Below are 19,538 nucleotides of genomic sequence, written 5' to 3'. Positions count from 1 at the left end.
ATGTATGACTTTTCACAGGACTGCTAGATTTGGCAACACTCTATAGAGAAAACCGATTGAAAAAGCTTTGCCAGCAAACAATCAAACAAGGCATTTGTGAAGAGAACGCGATTGCTCTTCTGTCTGCCGCTGTCAAGTATGAAGCTCAGGTAGGGGGAACTTCTCTTCAGGCAAACAGTTCCTTTCTCAGAAATGAAACTGTTACAATATAAACCTAACTGCATTTAATGTATGAGTCACGTTTACTTGCAATTGCCCTTTCTGACTTCCCAGACGTGTTTTGCTTTATTTAACCTATAAAAACTGCAGCTGCCAGCGATACCTTCCTGACCTGTTGGCTTACAGCCGTGAGTCAGGATCCTTAACCTGCTTGCTGCCTGCTCGTGCAGCACTGCGTGGCGAGCACATTTTTCACTTCTCCACCTTTGCGTTCTCCACCTGCTCGTTTTGTCTGTTTGTAGCTGGTACAGTCATCCTGGCACCACCCTGTACAAACAGTGGGAGAATTTACCTGTGAAGTCCTTCCCTGTTTATGCTTGTGCTTGTATCAAAAATCCATTTTTCACTGCGTTACTTACAGAGAATTGTGCTGTCATGCCACAAATTACCCACTGTTAACTCCTCTCTCCGTATCCTGTCCTCTGGTCTGCCCTTGGCTCTGGAATGTTTCACTGGCACTCAACCTGTCATCAGCAGTACTGCCAGCACTTTATTTCCAAACAGACAAATATTTTGAAAGATGTTTTGCTTTTCTCAGCTTCTTAATGCTATGCTGACCGTGGGAATGATGATGTGGTGGGGTTTGTTACTCAAGAAATCCACGTGTCTATTTTAGACTTAAAGCAATTGTTAATACCTGAGCAGTTTAGTTGGCTATGAAGAAGTCCTGATCTTTCTGTTCAAGGTTTCTTCTGCTGTACAACAATAAACTAAGATAGCCAAACAGAGAATTTGACCTTTCAGAAGAGCCAAAATACATAGTTGGTAACGTTATTTTTTTAATTACACATTTTCCTTTTGCTTTTACCTGGTTGTGAGATGCAGATGCTTAAAATAAGATGCATTGAGAGATGGTTCCAGGCATAGGAAGCAAGTAGAGAGAAGGAACTGAAACAAAAACTGAGTTAGAAATGTTGCAGTAACCTGTGCTGTATTGCATTAGTAAATGAGAAAAATCCATGTTGGGCTTGCAGAGAGGAGGCTGGAAGTTTACAGTGAGTTTTGTAAATGAAAAGGGGATAACATCAGGTCAGTAGATGATGAGATTAACAGCTGCTGGTAGAGAGATGAAGTCAGACTTAACCAAAGCATCAAGACTAATAATCAGTACTGGAAGGCATGAACAACTGAGGCAAAAAGAGAGGAATTGTAGTTTCGACGTGTTGTGGAGGTAGAAGCCCCGAGTAACGGGAGAAGCTGGAGAGGAGAGGAGGACCGAGTGATTTCATTCTCCTAAGAGCAGAAATTTTCAGTACAAGTTTATTCTGGAGTTTCTCTTCCTAGAAACTTCTCACCAGTTTGGAACATCTCAAAATTCGAAGTAGCTTTACTTGACCTGTGTCAGGTGGAGTAATTGCAAATGTATTTAGGTGTACTGGGAAGTAGTGAAACTAGCCTGGACAAAGTAGTAGAGATTTGTCAGAAAAACAATAAATGACATTGGCTAGATGACTATCTATATGCTATCCTCCTCTTCCTCCTGTGATTCAGTGTTTTATTCTGCATACTGAATTGTTTTAAAACGTGTGTGATATTTTAACACAGTCATCAGCCAGCGAATTGGTTTACCTGCCCCTCGCGCAGCAGGTACAGGAGTAGGTGGCTGTCCTCCTCCCTACATCCACGTCTCAGAAAGGGATAGAGGAGAACTGCTTTAGAAAAGTGCTGTAAAGACTTCTTTGTAGGGGATAACCTCTGTCTAGGGCGTTGTGAAGTAAGTCAGGGGACTTATATAGTCAACATGGGTTTGAGAACCATCTGCAGTGTGTTGGCACTTCAGTCACAAACCGTCCAAAGGATTATGGAAAAGGGCGTGATAGCTTGGACGTTTGGAAAGGGAGAATTAGTCCTTTTTGTGGGCTTGGGGTTTTTGATTTTGGGTGTGGTTGTTTTTTTTGGTCATCAATGTGAACACTGCAAGTGACAGATTACAGTGCTGTGCTTATCTGCCGTCAGCAAGAACATCAACTGAAGGCTTGCTTGGCTATTGTACGCGTCTGGTAGGATCAAAAATTCTTGATAAAATTTTATTCTATCCTCAGGAAGTACAAAGGTCATCTGCTACAAAATATTTTAGGTTTATTTCTAATGCACAATGTGGAAAATTTTAGGTTGATCATCTTCAATATAACAGAATTAGTTAGAAAGATAGCATTTCTTGAAATGGAGAAATTAGTCACTAGAATTCTCTGGTATCATGGTCATCTTCTTCAATCAGTACCAGAAATGCAGCTGCTGTTCACTTTATTTTAATGTGGAAGTTTGCACACTGACTGTAAAGCAACATCTAATTACCCAGATAATGGCAGCAGCACTCCAGAGGTGTACTGAAATCGGAGCTGTTGGTGACTTTGGTCTTCGTTCTACACTTTTTCTTCTTTTCTCACCCCTTTTCTTGCTGTGTCCTCTGTCAAAGCTTTAGTTACGTCTTGGAAAAGGCACAGACTTGAAGTCTCAGTCTAAGAAAAAGGTTTCCAAGGGAAATGTACCAGTGTTCTGCTGCATTTCTTTGTACAGGCTGCAAAGTTTGTGTAGATTACTTAGAATAAAATTGGCGTGGATTAAAAGCCCTCTTTTTGCTCTTAACTTCCACGAGTTTATAGCTCATGGATTATACCACCATTTAGGTTTGCCTTGCAGCTGTTCCCAGCTGTGCTTGCTGCAGAAGGTGATTCACTTTCCTTCAGCAGCAAGTTGTTACCAGCTGAGGTTTCCTCAGGTAACCAACTGACCCAGTGGGTGGAGAGAAGGATTGCCACTGTTGTGAGCAGTCTGAGTGGACAACATTTGCTGAGTAAAACCACAGTCATATGGCTTAATGGCTCGTACCCATCTTGTCCTGAATATCTGAACGTCTTTCTACAGCAGGACCATGGTAAGACAGAACATTTCTGCTGTCTGGGAATCCCAGTACCTGGAGAGGGACATAAAACTCCAAGGCTGACCACAAAAGACACACAGATCCTAATATATAGTTGTGTTCAGTGAGCAACAGCTAGCTAGGAATCTCAATTCCTAAATGCTTTCTCTATCTATCATTTTTTTGCTTTTATTTTCAGAAAGACTAGGATATCTGTAGGTTTTCACAGGACCACCACTGAATTCAGTGCAGGAAGGAGTCATTGATGCTCTAGTAGGTGTATGCAGGGAAAGCTGATGGTGTCAGTTACTAATAACCTTTTCTAATGAGCTCAGTAAATATGACGGAGTCCAAGAGTCAATTTAGGTGGCTGCTCTTGATTTTTGTGTTTATTTTTTTCAGAGGGGGCTCGTTGAATAGTTTATATTGACAAATTGCATCCTATCATTTATGACCTAATGAAGCTGATCAACAAAAGAGATTGGTAATGTGAGAAACCTGGTACATTGTCTGCTAATTAAATGATAGATTTGAAACAGGAAAATAATGATGATAATGTTGCTGTTGGTCGTTCAAATTACAAATGAACTCAATCTGTTCCTAGGACTTGGAAGAATTTTGCTTCAGATTTTGCATAAATCATTTGACTGTTGTTACACAAACGCAAGGCTTTGCAGAAATGGACCATGATCTCCTGAAGAACTTCATTAGCAAAGCAAGCAGAGTGGGAGCATTCCGAAACTGAGACCCGAGCACCACCAAGCTGAAGAGCACATCCTCTTCCCTCCTGGAAACACTTCTCCTTGAAGAGCTTACCCATGGTCAGAACGTGCAGAGGTGTGGAAACAAAGACTTGGTATCCACCAGCTTTGGAAGTGTCTCCAAGTCTGCAAACGTACAGCTTTTGGGAAGATGCCTTCCAGCAGAGATGTATGGGAAGAGTTCACTGGCAACAGCCAGAATTTGACAGCAAAATCTAATACAGTAACTTCCTTTGCCCACGTAAGCAAACTAAGCTGTCATTATCTCGCCTATTTTGATTATTTGCCTTTTGTTTTTTGTATCTGGATTTTAAGGGGCAGTGACATGTTTGCTGCTAAAACTTCTCTAGTGTACTTCTGTCACCAAACTAAGTTATTATGCCATAGTGGGTTTCTTTGTGCCTGGTTTATCATCCAGTGAAGATACAAACTTGTTTTTCCAAATACGTGGCAAAGTAACATCCATTTTGTTGAGCGGAGAGGCTTTAGATTGGCAGGAGCTTTTGTCTCACTACATGTTCATTTAGAGTGTAAATACTTAAACCATGAAGAGCTTCAGCTGGGTGTCACAGGATATAGTTCCTGGCAGTTATGCCCATTGTTCTAGACAATGACAAAACCCTTCCTCTCCTTTACACCAAGCACGTTCCCTGGCAGCCCAGTGGGGCAGTAAACATTCAATAGTATCAGTCTGGACACAAATTACTGATTTCGGAGTGTTTCTGAGCACTCTGAAAAACATCTGCTTGCTCGTTACTAAGAACAAGAAACCCGAATGAAATCTCCAGGAAAGGGAAGTTCCACTTGAGGTTTGTTTGTTTATTCTTGTCTTAGTGCCTGTCTCCAGACAGATCATTTTTACGAAAAGTGGAGAAAGAAAGAAGATAATTTTAAAATGAAAAAAAAATCGGTCTTAAGATAAAATCATGGAAGTGAGACTCAGGCTATTTGCTGTCTGGGACACTTTGTTCAAATACATTGTCGTAGGTTCTCCACTGGTCCCTCGGGGTGACGACGCCACTGCATTACATGGTGTTTTAGGTGAGAGGAGTTGCCCTCTGGATGCACCTCTCGTATCACTGACCTGTGAGGGTGACGGGATGGCTCACGTGGAGCAGGTACCTGATTCCTCGCTGCCTACAGTGAGCAAAAATGAAATCCCGCTTCATGTTACGCAGAGCAGGGCTGCCCCTTTACAGAAGATGCTGAGCTCATGAAGCAGTTACAATTGTTTAACAGGCAACTGTAAATTAACTCTGAGAAATTATTTCTCTTAAAAGACCGCATGAAGTGGCTTTAAGGGCCTTCTGTGGCATCCTACAAATGCAGCAGGCCAGAAGCTGGCTGTCTAGGCTCAGTGCACTGATAGATGTTGTGCAACCTTCACTCAGACCTTGCTCTCACACAGAATCCCTTGCTGACTTACTCTTATCCTCACGTGTGGTTTCCAAGAACCACATTTAATTCCCTTAAGTGATCTCAGCTTCATTTCATCATTTCTGCGGTCCTTGACCATGTCAGGTTATTATTTCTCAAGCAATTGTATTCCTTGAGGAGGAGGAAGAGGAGAAGCAAGTCTGGAGAGAAGACGAGGCGGAGGAGCGAGTAGTTCCCCTTTTCACATCAGGCTCTGGGGATGTGATTGGATGGGTGAGGCGTGTAGTCAGCAAAATTTACATAGGAAGAGGGCTGTAAGCAAATTAATTTGGAAAACTGCTCTGGTTAACAAACAAAAATCACTTCTGTTTTCAAACCATCACTAGAAAGATACTGGATTATCTACAGCTACCACGCTTTTTTCCCCCATCCCTTGATCATACAGCTTTGTCCAGCAGCGTAACTGCATCCTTCAGCAGCTCTGTCACTATTTTATATTCAAACAGAACTGGGCAAAACTTTGCAGTACATAATGCAGTTTCATCAAAACCACAACTTCCCTCTGGGGGGGGCGAGATCTGTTTCGATAATTGTGTGTTGAAGGGCACTTGATGCAGGCACACAGATAAAACAGCATTCGGATCGGGGCACAAGTTTACTGCAAACCTCGTGGGTTTTGGTTAAAACATCTTTGCCCAGCATTAATGCTACCAAGAGCACAGATACAAGGCAATGCCACATGAGCTGAGGCTGGGGAATTCCAAGCATTTTGGCTGAGTCAGGAATGGACGGGGTGAAGCCTTTGTCCCCCCTCACCCCAGGGCCCGAGACCCGCCTGGGTAGTTACGAAATGATGAGTTCAAAAAATGTACGATAAAAGTCTCTCCAAATAGTCCCGTTGTTTTACTTCATGAGCCCAAACTGGCAAAATGAACTCTCCATTTTATTTATTTATTATTCAACACCTGATCAAAGCCATTCTCTGCTCAATGAAGAGCCTGGCTCCCCGGGGATCCCACTCCCCAGAGTTAGCACCACCACTCCCCTGTGCTGGCTCAGGCTCATAACGCAGTGGTTCAACATCCTGAGAGCCCCAGACAGAAACTACTGCAGTCAAAATGGTGTTTTCTCACTGATGCATTTTTTTGGCTTAATAGGACCAATCGTGCCTTTGGTTGTTCTCGTGCATTGTGATTTTTTATCCCAATTCATTTTCCTCCTGCTCATCATTTCCCACCTCCCGTACACGTTAAAGCTTAGCTGTAGTTTCAGAACAGCTGCCAAAGCCTGTAATTTTGAGAGGAAGCATCTCCGGACTGAGAGAAGGTGATCCTAAAGATCTCCTATGTCCATGGTGGCTTTTATTCAGGCAGTGTGTATCATTTGACCTGGATGTGACAGTACTTTATTCATAGAGACGTTTATTTATTTATTTGTTAACCATCATTTGCATGCACTTTCCTTGGCACTTACAGGTCAGTGTTTAAAGAAACAAACTGGCTGAAGTGGTTAAATTTGGACGCTTGTGCATAAACGTGCTTGAAACCCAATCACGGGATGCTTTAGAAGAAATTAAGGATGCATTTTACCATTGTACGATTGTCTGCAAAAAGACATACATTGTGGATCTTGGAGGTTAAGTACTTAATAAAGGGGTGGGTCTAGTTCTTTTTTTTGGGACACCACAAACAAAAAGAGGTATTTGTTATGTGAAAATGTGGTCCTGCATAAAACGTGCCTGGGGTTGAAACTAAGAGAGATCTTCAACTGCTCAGAAAGGGAAACGCAGGTGGATCACTTTCTGAATCAAGTGGAATTGGGAAGAGAAGATAGGACAGGAATAGGATCGCTTAAAAGTTACATTACTGAAATTAAAGAGTTAGCACTGCGATGCCATTTAGTAGTTCTGTTATACCTGGTAACTCTGTAAAGTGCTGTTTTTATGTTATCTGAGTAATTTCCATGTGCTTTCCTTGTAAAACAAAGCATTTAATTACTCCGTAGAGACAGGACTTGCTGGGTACCACCTAATGATGTAGAAAGTTCACAGCCTGAACATAAAAATGTTTTGATTACTCGTTTCTTAATAAACTTGCCTGGTTTTAACAGACCATTAATAAAAATGTCATAGTATTTAAAAAGAGCGAGTGGGATTTTTTTCTTTCTTTTCATCAGAAGAGAAGAAAGTCTGACATAACGTTTGCTCAGATTTATAAGCTGAGGTGGCTACATAGTTGGTAATGTGGGAAAAGAAGAAATAGAACAAAGATGCTATTTCAGAGGGAGATTAAATTAGAAGACCATTCGTGTTTTTAAGGAAAATAACTGCCACCAGATAAAGCAAGGGTAAGCAGAATGAAAACTGAGCCTGCAAAGCCAGAGGGCTGGAGAATTTGCAGCAGTTTCCACCTTTCAAATTAATGCCCCAGTGATTAAATGATTAATAAAACTGCTTCAGACCACCAAGAATTGCTTCTGAAGCAGATTTCAAAATCTGCTAAGAAGCTGCTAGCTGCAATACGCCTTTCTCTGCATGTGTATCTGCACAAGAAGATGTTTTTAGAGACTGGCGAGTTTGCAAGAGCACTTGTGTGCTCTCGGCATTATGTCATGCGTGTCAGTTCTGTAAATAGCCCCCCAGAGCTCTGACTCACCGGCACCCATCCACTCTGGCAAGGCAAAGACAGGAAGCGTGCACGGCTGAAGTGCCTGCAGCTGGACACCTGGCTGAGGAAGCGATGACAGCTCACGCTCCCGTTCTGACATCCTGGGCTATTTTCAGCAGTTCTGAGAAGAGAATCGGTGGTGAAAAGCAGGGCGGTGCAGCGGTGCAAAAGCTTCTCTGTGCAGACAGGAACTGCTCCAAGGACTGCCTCAGGCACCCCTGCAAGGGCTGTGCCATGCAAAGCCCTCTCCTCGTCTAATAAAATTACCAACTATACGTCTTTGAAAAGCTATTTTATTTATCTTGAAAGGAGAGAAACTGATTAGTTGTATAAAATATTATCATACATTTGATGTAAAGCCTTCAGTCTGTTTGAGCAAAAAAAAATACATTGTCACAGTAAAGAAATAAGAGATCTGTTTGGTACTGGGCTCTGTAATGTTACCCCGGGGGATTCGCCAAAGGAGCACCGAGGAACTTCGACTGCTGTAACAGAGCTGAGGGATAGCGGCCCCAAAGCAACACACGTTCTGCTTGCAAAACTGCAAAAAGTGGAAAAATAAACGTAGGGTACTCTTAACGCTTCTGTACATCTTTCAGGAAGAAAGTTGAAGCCGTATTGAGACTAAAAAAATAACTCCATTTTATTTCAAAATTCAGTGACAAATCAAGGGTGCTGTTTGCACATTTTAGTAGCTCTAGGGTTAGCTTCTGATCAACACCAGAACTGATCTTTAAAATGTACTACTGTAAGGACTCTAGGTTCAGCTATGCAATTTCTAAATAAGCTACCCAGAGATGTTTTAAGTTATCACTGTGTAAGGAACAGCTTTTCTACTATAACTGTATTAGTTTAAGTAGCTGCAAAGGCTACATTTCATTTAAAAATGGGTAATTTAAAAGTGGGATCTCATTTACTTCTGTAAAAGTATCATTTCATATTTCTTCTTATTTCTACTAGGAAATAAGAGAGGCTTTCCTTAACTGGCTATTTTGCAAACCCTTTATCATTGCAAGAAAAAATCCAGTATCCAAATCAGTAATTTACAAATACATTGTAAAAAACAATTTTTTTGGCTACTTGTAACTGTTCACAAGTTGCCTATTAAATTCTGCCTTTTTGGGGCCACGAAATTTGGGTTGGTGCAGATGCTGCCAACGGGAGACACGCTGCACTTTTAGCTAGCAGGCTATCTACTCTTACCTGGAACCCAACTTCTGACACAGCTTTCAGCTGTGGGAAATAGCTTTTGAGCCTGTTTTTCAACTTATTGGGTTTAGCTACAGTTAGATGAAAATCTGAAATCACTCCAAGAAAATCCCACGTCACTGATAACTGAGGTGTACCAGGCGCGACGTAGGCCTGTAGTGCTTTTTGTTTTAATTGAGATTTTCCAAGATATGAAAGAGCAAATCAAGTACTTTGCATCTGGGAAGAAGTCTTGGTTTCTGGGACTCATTTAATGTGAAATTCACATTCAGTAAAATTCAAACTGGACAGATGGGCAGTGCCCTCTGAAGGAGCAGAGCGAGGGCTGGGACAGGAAAAATGCAAAACATTCTGGATCTGAGGTATGGGTTACTGGTTTCAGTAGTACAGCTACATAATGAGTTCACTTTGCTTTCTGGTTCTACTTCTGCAGTGAGATCCTGACCCTGCAAGACTGCTGTGCAGCTTAAGTTAATGGGAATTTGATCTACTAGTTATATACAGAGTCAAATCTTTGCAGTGTCTGGCCCCTAATTTTCAAAATTTGCAAATAATGCTTCGAGTTCCAATAATAAAAAGAAATCTAAGTAACAAAAATTAGTGCACTTCAAAACATTCTAGCTAACATTTCGCCTTTAGACAGAAAAATTCAATCCAAGGAGACTGAACTGGCTTAAATCAGTAATGTCGCAATAGGAAACTAAGACATTTTCCAAGTCTGTTTTTAAAATCCTCAAAAAAATATATATAAATTAAATTCAGTGGCTTACATCGGATACATGCTACATCATAAGGCAAAAGTATCATGAAAAATATTTAAAAAATAAAAAAGTCCAAATGTTTTCAACTAGCAGTTTGGAATAAAAAGCGACTAAAAAAGCAACTCAATTAATGAAGGCTGTAAAACAGAAACAATCTAAGAGGGCCTGCAGCGCAGACCCTGGTCCTGAGAAGAATCTCACTTTTCTTCACTGGCTGAGGTATCGTTTCCATCGTTGAGTTTCTGCTTCTGCATTCTTGTTCGAGTGGATGCTACAAAAGAAGAAAGAATGAAATTGGCTCCTTCCTTCAGAATTATTTTGGATGGGATCATTTATTGTAAAAACTGGTAATGATGCAAGGAATAGAAGCACACTAGCCTAAGTAGCAAAACCCGCACTTTAAAAGAAATGCAAAATGTTATTTCAGCAATTCTTGCTCAGTTTATTTCACCACCTTACAGAATTCCACCCTTTCAGGGAAGTTCTCATGGCTGTTGTATCCTCACTTTTATCAGTCTTCATCCTTAGGACGAGCAAATGGACTGCTCTGTGTAGGGCTCTGCCTTGTCACCAGATAGACGGAATGGGTTACGCGACCCCCACATCCCAGCCCACGTAGCAAATTCCCTTTTCCCCCAGTGACATATGGACACAGCTGGCCATGGAACAGAGCACACCCCCTCTTAACCTCTGCCACAGGTAAACACTGAAGCATTTCCCCTACCCTAAAATAAACGAGAGGTGCCTGGTTCTGCAGTCACCCCTGTCCTGAGGAGCAATACCACCTAGGGAAGAATTTTTAACAGGCAAATCCGCTCAGCTGCACAGCTCGGGGATTCTACCAGAGAGTCAGTGTCTGGCCAAACCAAGAGCGCTCCTTGTCAGGAGTGGAAAATACAAACTCAGGTGTGGAAATGGAGCTGCTTCGTATTTCATAAGCTAGATTTTGAATTTTATTTGAAAAACGTTTAAAAAATTGAAAGAAAGGTTGATCTGCAGTAGAAGAAAAGCAGTCTTGGGCATTCAAGTATAAAAGCAACACACAAAATTATGTACAATTTTCCTCGACTATACTGCAATGGCCTAAAAAGGTGTTCTGGTCAACTAATGCCGTTGCAATTACTACTGATTTCTACCTGCATGCTCTCAGTAAAGGATCTGTCATTACAACAAACAGGAAAGCCTTGGCAAACATTTAATTCCACTTCAAAAATTCTAATATTTAGGAAGACCAAGTCATGCTCCTTTTCTTATTCACATGCAATAGCATTTGATGATATTAAATAGCATAGTGCCATAGAAAAGAGCCTTTTTTCATTTAATCATCTCCATTTTTTAAGATTAGGTGTAGCAAATATAAAAAGAGCAAGCACGGAAATGCTATCAGTGTTGAACCATGTTTTTATCTGAGTTGACACAAACTATTTTATGCAAGGCAGTCACTGCTGACAAGTTACTGAAAAAATAATACTCACTCATTTCTGCAAGCTTTTGTTGGAACTTGGACTCCTGGGGTAGGTGTTTACTGCAGACAGAAAGCATTTGAGTAAAGAGACGTTAAAAAATATCTATTTTTTTAATTTTTTATCCTGATAAACCTAACTGTAATCAGTATTAATTAATTTCAGTGCTATTGCCTTATTTTACAAAGATATGCTATTTTTTCTTCCAAAATAAACTCATGAGGTGATTGATTTCAACACTGAGGACAACAGCATGATTTAGATTTAGCACTCAGCAGAAATACCAGGATGCCGAATGTACAGGCACTGAATAAATCCTTGTTTTTGCCATGATGACACCAAGTGTCCTAATAAGTATTATGCTTCCAGCTCTCACTTTTTGAACTTCCACAACCATATATAGACATTGGGCTGCATTCTGAAGGCCCTGAGAACCAAACATCAATTGTTTCAGTTTACCAGAAGTCCAAGAACAATCTCTTACCTCCCATCTGCTTCATCTTGCCCTTCTATATCAAAGCGCAGCCTCTTCAGTGGCTTTGGAGCGTCGCTCACTTCGGCACCACGCTTTAGCTGTCTCTCACTGTTGCACACCATCTGGTTTATTTTTTGGAACTTTTCAGAAGTCTGAAATGACACAAAAATAGGGAAAGAATCACCAATAAATCCTGCAACTACTCGAACTTCCCGGATTATCCACGACAATATTGCAAGTTCTAAAGCTGCAGCCTAAGAACTCTGCTTTTAAAATGTTTTGCATTTGATTTCAGTCATTGTGAAAGAAGGTAAAGTCTGAATATTTGAGAAAAGGTTAATAGTGCACTCCCTGTAATCCTTGTGCTTACAAATTCCATGAATTACTATACTAAATTAGAAACACTGGCTGGTTCTACAGCTGGCAGGAGGTTCTCTCATTCCTCCCGAAGTTACACGCATTCCAGATCAGACAAAAATTGTAAAACTCACCCCAAACGACTCTCCGATTGACACCAGAATTCTGCCAAATGAAGAACACAAGTGTTTCAGATTAAGTGACATTCCAGAACGAGACACAAAAACAGACATTAATTTAAACAGCTTCACATAAGACACTAACGAGCTCTCTTCCTCTCTGTGCCAAAAGTGCAAACCCAACCCGTGCTTTGCCGTGTTCAGATCATTCATGTTTCCATTAGGACCAGCGAAAACTCAATCGACAAACCAATCGTCCCATGCAGATAATTAACTAGAAACTGTGGCCTGAAAGAATCTAAGGCCCAGCAGTCCATCCCCTATCAACAGGAAGACACTTCAGTGCTGAGTACCTGATGATCATCCCTTAATTAGATAACCTTCAGATGTTTGCTCATCAAATTATCTTGATAAACTACACCGTGCAGTTCTCTGGAGTCCCAACAACTTCACTTGGCTCAAAGAAATGGTTGCAACCAACATACCGAGACCTCGGAGTCATCTTTGTGGGAGACTGAAACCCATCAGAGAATTTGTATGGGCTCTTCAAGGGCGAGATGTAGATGTTATTGCCAGCAGGGACACGCCGAGGAGAAGTGGAAAACTGGTAAGGGCTGCGAGGGACGTGTGGGATAGGTGACAGAGTAGGAGGCTATAAAATAATAAAATAATGATGTTTTAGTGTCTATATATTCCCATTCTGTTAAATTATCAATACTGAACACAGCTAACAGCCTTACCCTGTTGGAGGCATACTGCAAAATGTTCGTTTTCAGTTTCTGCATAAACACCAAGTTGTAGAAGACTATAATGGAGTCATATTGTTCTTCCCTGATAAGAACACGTTTGAAGGTCTGCGTAGGGTGAGAAAGCCATACACGACAAAAAGAAAAAAGGCAAAAAAAATTACATTTGACAAACTCGTAACGCCATTCATAAACTTTGTGGCATGTGTCAGATACCAGCCTTTGTAACTACTATTTCGGACTGTTTTTTTCCAAATACATATGAACATCAGTAGAGGTTCCTCCTTAATTAAGCAGCACATCCCTTTCTTTACTGTGAACATAGTTAATCAGTCCTATAACAATGTTTTCCAAATTTAAGCTCCATTTACTTTCACACATCCAATTGTCATTAAAAAACATGGCTTTGCTACTTTTGCTACTAGGATCGCCTTGCAAGGCTGAAAAACTCTTCATTTCTCACCTGACACGGATAAAATATTTCTTCAGGTTTTGAGATAGAGCTCAGGGATTTAGCCAAGACACATTGAGAAATTCTGCTACTAATAGGATGCTTACAGTTCAAAGAACTGTTTTTTTTTTCTACTGAAGCAATTTTTTACGTTAGAATTGAGCCTGTAACTTTAATAGGCCTCCCTACACTTACCTATTTGAAATATAACCACATTTTTATTGGAAATATCTACAGAAAGTAATCTATCTCCCCTCAACAGTCAATGGAAGTTAGGTAAATCTAAAGCAACTTGGGTTGTTTTTGAAAAATCCTGTTAGTACTGCATCTGAATCTTCCATCTAGTCTCCAAATAGAACCATAAACTGCTATTTAGTATCTTGAATTGAAAAGGCAGAATGAAGTTTGCCTTCTGAGAACTACTAACCTATCCATGCAAGACGTTTAAAGAAACATTTAGTATCAAAGCTAGTTTTCTCATCCCCCAAATTAAGACAAAATTAAGCATTTGGAGAGTTTGTACTGAACATGAACATTTGTATGCCTTGTTTTTCATTTTAGACAGAGAAAAACAAGTAAGAAATGTGTTTATCATACTGTATATCATATTAAAGAATTTCCATACCTCTTGGTTTGTATTGAGAAGCTCCTTGTATGCTGAAACTATTATCTTAAATCTAAGATCCACATTTTTTACTTTGCATATGCCATACATGGAACACATCATGATCTATTAAAGAAACAAGAAAAAAAAATAAAAAAACAACTCAAAATGCAGCATTTTAATTTGGCCTTTTCATTTCAACTTTTGAAATCCTATTTTTTCTGTGATACCATGTTTTTAAAACAGAAAGCAATTCTGGCTTCTGCGAGAGCCAAAGAAGCTTTGCTACTGACTTTGAAGCTTTCCTAATGGCTGTTCTTTAAATAAACAAAAGCAAAAGCTCAGTTTAGAAGCCTTCTGTTACTGACTGTGCTCTGAAAGTCACCGTGCTATTCACCTTCATAAGAACTTTCAGAAAACATCAACTACTGTTCCCTCCATTTCTGTAGGACAATGAACTAATTGCAGCTGGCAATACCTTTTCAAACCCATTTCACAGACTGGAACTTTAGGGTTCAATAGCAAAACAAGGATTAGTCAAATATTTTGTCTTCCCAAAGAAAACCAATATTTTCTTACACAAATTAATAGTAAATTTGCTCTCTGTTCATTATTTTGAAAATAGCCATAAATGGTATTTTGAGTATTTCAAGGTACTTAGAAACAAACCTGAGAAGATCAAAAATAGACTTCACTAAGTGCTTAATTTCTGCTATGAGTGATCAATAGGGAAATAAAAGCTCAGATCATAATTTTTAGCAGTTAAAGAATGCATAAGGAGCATTTTGTGCAGGAAAGCCTTTTGAAACTCTTTTTTTTTTTAGCGTTACCTGGTCCAAGTGTCTGTCTCTCATAAGCTCGTATTCATTTTGCAGTGTGTGCTGGAAGAGGGTCCAGATCAAGGGTTCCAGGTCAGGATGTTCAGAGAGAAGCCGAAAGAACAGGGTATGTAATCGATTATAGGCCAGTAGATACACTTGAGGGATAAAAAAGAAAAATAAACTGAAATGGTAGTAATAGGGGTATACAAAATAAGAGGAACATGATGGAGGATGGACAGCAATTAAGTGTTTACCATCTCCCACTGTAAGAACTATGAGCTATCAAACCAACTAGTTAGGTTCAGAAGAAATGGAAGTGGACACATGGAAGTCCACACTGTACCATACTGCACATGTCTGTGTCGATTCAAAAGGTCTGGACAAGCATTTGGAAAATGAACCTACTGAGAGTTATTAAGCAGATATATCACAGAAAGCTCAGGAAAACCCCCAAGCTGGAAAAAGTCAAAGCTTAGAAAAGCATTCAGGGGAAGTATCACATAAGCTTGCCTATTTCTTAAGCTTTCTGTGACACTTATTTATGGTCACCGCTGGAAAAGGGATATCATGATAGACAAACCCTTCATTGAAGCCAATGTGGTCATTCTTACAAATAGTAGATAAGCTTTCAGCTGAAACTTAGTCTGTAGAGTGCACTCGTTAACCCGCTGGCACCATTTTACAATTTCTTTCTATAGCAGTTCCGTTAAGGGTTTGTATGGCCTTTTGCTACATATTTCTATCATTACCTCTTCAGAATGTTGAGCTCCAAAACCAGAAAAGGATAAATGACCAGATGTAACTTTGTAACTTCGGGAAGTACAGAAGCTACAAACCTTTTTTGTAGAACAGAGAGAGGGAGGTAGATTTTTGTGGTTTCTGTGATTGAGAGCTTGCAGCTGGCTGAGCATCCGGATTGGAAGTAGCACTGTGAGGGTGTCCAGATGCTTTCTTCTTAGGAGATCTCACAGGAGAAAGATACCTGGAGATTCAACTTCTATTAAGCACTTAACATCACATGATAAAGGAATAATTTAAAAGGAATAATACTTGGACAGACTTTTCCCTCTCCCCCTATGAGACTAAATGAATTGGTACTATAACCAGTTATTCCCATATCAGAAATAAAAATTCAAATTATTGATTAAATACTGATCTGCATTCCTTCTTACTACAGCTCCAAGGAGCAAGAGAAATGTGTTAGTGATAGCACAGAGGACCTGCATCATCTTTCTCTCCTCCTTCCCCTCCTCTCACCGAACCCGTACCCATCCACTCACTCTGCTAACTAACCTACACCCAAAACCCAACTAACCTAAAGTCAGAACCATTTTACTGATAAGGGGACTTGTTTATTCCTGGACAAGTAAGGTAACAGTTTGCAATTACAAGTTCGATGGGGCTTGGATTTAAATATTAAGGGAGATATTAGCTGTACATTTCACTAGACACCAAGCGTGCACGTCACTTACAGGTCTGCTGCAGTGTGGTTATGTTGGAGAGGCACATTTAGAGTGGAGGCGGGCTCAGGCTGATCAGTCTGACCTTCTCGCTCTTTCGACTGCTTGATAAGATCAAACAGAGGTGAATCCTAGAAAAATCACAGTAGCAATACATTACACTGAGAAGAGTCATTGGACAGATTGTATTCCTTCCTAAAATGACCCCCAAAATATGCTCCTTTAATTAATGCTTTCAAATCCTTCAAAACACTCATGCTTTGTCTGCTAATATCAACCAATTTTAACTATTAAAATACATCAAACATTTTTTTTTCTGTCCAATAGATACAAGTCAATTGCAGAGTTCAGACACAGCTGTCGTATTCTAAAGTCTCTTATTGATCCCTATTAAAAAGCCGTTCCTGAAGAGAAAAGTAAATGGCACATCAAATATGAAGACAAAAGGTTGCGTTGTCAAAAAACACATGGGTGACTAGAAGATAACTGATGAAAGAAAGGGACTACTGCTGCTACAATGTCTGCCTAATATTTTACACGTGATAGATAACATACAAAACACAATCAGGACTCATCTCATTGCACCAGGGACTATGCAGATCTCTGCAATACCATTTTTGGATGTGATTTTCCTAGGGCGACTTTTGGCAAGGGCTATATCACTCTGCAAGCATTAAATTTCTGCCCTTACGCCCAGCTGGGATCTTAAACACATGTAAAGTGACCTGATCCTGCTTTGGTAGCTTATCTCCAACATTACCCAGCTTTCAATAGGTAACCATGCTGATGGAGAGAAACTCCAAAACAACAATTTGACCTTAAAGGACATATTTAACTTGAGGGGGAAAAAAAAGTCCACACATTTGGATTTTCAGTCAGTTATCTGGACTTTAGGCAAGGCAGCTGGAATAAGCTCGAACCTACTAAGACATTGAATTAAGGAAGCAATGAAGAGAGGATGTAAGTGGAATGTAGATGGTTCTGGTCAAAGTAACGTTAGTACTACTGCTGACAACAGTAACAAACAGCACTCGTGCAGGAACAGAATCTCAGGCTTTTGCCATTTGTGTGTCACGTACAGGGCAGAATTCTGCTGAGACAGCAAGTCTTCACGGGAAAATAATTTGGCATTGAATTTAAACCTAATTTTGAAAACACAGGGTTGCTGGCTTCTGTTTTTTACACTTTTTTTAATCAGGACTCTCATCCTTGAGCTGAATGTTGCCTGCCAAGAAAGTAGCATCTGAAGTCCAGAAGCAACTGAACAACATCTTACAGAAAACCAGCTGCCCACTTAGAGCTGAAAGCAGTGTTAGTAAAGACAGGGTAGAAACAGAAATTCAGCTTTTTCCTCCAAATGGTCTCCTAAAAGCCAAAAAATCAGTCAAGTCAACACTTCATACATAAAACGTCATCTGACTGTCCAAGGCCTGACTGATCCTACAAATGCATGTATTACTAACAAAATATCATGACAATGACAAACCTGTACAATAACAAATAGGAACATAGCATGCCGTTAAGCAAGCTGACGGTGATTCTTACTGGTTTTAATAGTATTAAAACCAGCATTAAGACCTCCTTTTAGTCTTATTTCTAAAAGAGCACTTTCTTTCTGAAGTGTGACAACTACAAACTCAGAGCAACAAGATGAGAGCGGCTCGAGATTTACAATTCTTCACATTGTGTAATCTTTACATTAGGATTTTGGCAATACTGAAGCAGTTCCATCCATAACAGAAAAACATCAGTTACTGACTCATAACCACACAGTTATTTCTCCATCATTTCTCAACCAGATCTTGGACTGGCTTGCATCACCCTTCCTTGTATTTAGGAATGCACGTGCTTTCTCACTTGTCTCTTTCGGTGCTGCCCTTGATGAAAATGCAGACATGACCTCCATTTCTTATTCTTCTGGCCATTTGGCCCTGCTCTTTTTTATTATTCCCAACAGCATCTCACTACGCTCTGAAGAATCCAGGTTTTTTTCCTAGAGCAATCACTAATTCATTCTGAAAACATTTCTCGATTCCTTGACTAAGAGTAAATCCCACTTCATTTGTTTAACGTTTTAACTACAATGAGTGGAAAGCATTTTTTTAAATAAACATAAGTAGAAGAAAAGGGAATTGATATAGGGTGAGGAAGAGGTCAAGAAATAGAAACAGAAGTCACAGTTTTTGAAGTTAGCACTTGGGACCAGAAGTTCTGGGTCCTCTTCTCAACCCTGCTCCAGTTTTCACTAAACAGTGTGGTTTTATTAATCACATCATTTAATTGCAGAATCATAGAATATCCTGAGTTGGAAAGGACCCAAAAGGATCATCACGTCCAATCCTTGGCTCCACAAAGGACCACCCAAAAATCAGACCATGTGCCTGAGAGCACTGTCCAAACACTTCTGGAATGCCAGCAGGCTTGGTGCCATGACGACCACTGCCCTGGGGAGCCTGTCCCAGTGCCCGCCCACCCTCTGGGTGCAGACCCTTTCCCTAACCCCCAGCCTGACCCTCCCCTGTCCCAGCTCCATGCCGTTCCCTCGGGTCCTGTCGCTGTCCCCAGAGAGCAGAGCTCAGCGCCTGCCCCTCCGCTCCCCTCCCCTCGTGAGGGAGCTGCAGGCCGCCATGAGGCCTCCCCTCAGCCTGCTCTGCTCGGGGCTGAGCAAACCCAGGGACCTCAGCCGCTCCTTTGGGCACTGACAGCTTTGTGCCCTCCTTACCCTGTGGCACCCAGGGTTGTCCCGTCCCAGCTGCAGAACCCAGCGCTTGTTAACCTTCATGTGGCTGGTGATTGCCCAGCCCGCTGATTTGCCAAGATCTCTGCAAGGCCTCTCTACCCTCAGGGAGTCAGCAGCTCCTCCTAATTTAGTATCATCTGCAAACTTGCTTAGTATGCATTCCAGTCCTGCACCCGGGTCATTTATAAAAACATTGAAGAGAACTGGCCCCAGAATGAGTTCAGGAACCCAACCAGGGACTGGCTGCTGGCCTGGTGTAACCACATATAGTACAACCCTTTGGTCCAGATCTGTCAGAGAACTGCTCACCCATCGCATCACACACTTCTCTAGCTGTGTGCTGGACATTTTGTGCAGAAGGATACTGCGAAAGACAGTATCAAAAGTTTTGCTGAAATCCACAAGGATTACATCTACTGGCTTCCCTTGGTCAACTAGGTGGTCTAAAA

At 40.8% G+C, this 19,538-nt stretch overlaps 2 protein-coding genes across 6 annotated transcripts in view; one reads left to right on the top strand and one right to left on the bottom strand.

Moving 5' to 3' along the window:
* Positions 1-7,358, top strand: part of RCBTB2 (RCC1 and BTB domain containing protein 2) — a 33,061-nt gene extending 25,703 nt beyond the window's left edge. For all 4 annotated transcript variants that reach the window (XM_032199436.1, XM_032199446.1, XM_032199455.1 and 1 more), the window contains 2 exons: positions 19-149; positions 3,684-7,358. In XM_032199436.1, coding sequence (XP_032055327.1) covers positions 19-149; positions 3,684-3,824 — 272 coding nt within the window. In that variant the 3' untranslated portion in view covers positions 3,825-7,358. The remainder of the gene's footprint in view (positions 1-18; positions 150-3,683) is intronic.
* An 800-nt stretch (positions 7,359-8,158) lies between these two features.
* Positions 8,159-19,538, bottom strand: part of RB1 (RB transcriptional corepressor 1) — an 80,940-nt gene continuing 69,560 nt past the window's right edge. For both annotated transcript variants that reach the window (XM_032199423.1, XM_032199414.1), the window contains 10 exons: positions 16,362-16,480; positions 15,726-15,871; positions 14,899-15,044; positions 14,090-14,194; positions 13,008-13,121; positions 12,753-12,919; positions 12,283-12,313; positions 11,801-11,943; positions 11,329-11,378; positions 8,159-10,124 (listed from right to left, as the gene is read on the bottom strand). In XM_032199423.1, the coding sequence (XP_032055314.1) occupies positions 10,051-10,124; positions 11,329-11,378; positions 11,801-11,943; positions 12,283-12,313; positions 12,753-12,919; positions 13,008-13,121; positions 14,090-14,194; positions 14,899-15,044; positions 15,726-15,871; positions 16,362-16,480 (1,095 nt within the window). In that variant the 3' untranslated portion in view covers positions 8,159-10,050. The remainder of the gene's footprint in view (positions 10,125-11,328; positions 11,379-11,800; positions 11,944-12,282; positions 12,314-12,752; positions 12,920-13,007; positions 13,122-14,089; positions 14,195-14,898; positions 15,045-15,725; positions 15,872-16,361; positions 16,481-19,538) is intronic.

This window comes from Aythya fuligula, chromosome 1, assembly GCF_009819795.1.
Source record: "Aythya fuligula isolate bAytFul2 chromosome 1, bAytFul2.pri, whole genome shotgun sequence".
NCBI lineage: Eukaryota > Metazoa > Chordata > Aves > Anseriformes > Anatidae > Aythya > Aythya fuligula.
Note: the sequence above shows the minus strand (reverse complement) of the source record. Positions and strands in the feature narration are given on the sequence as shown.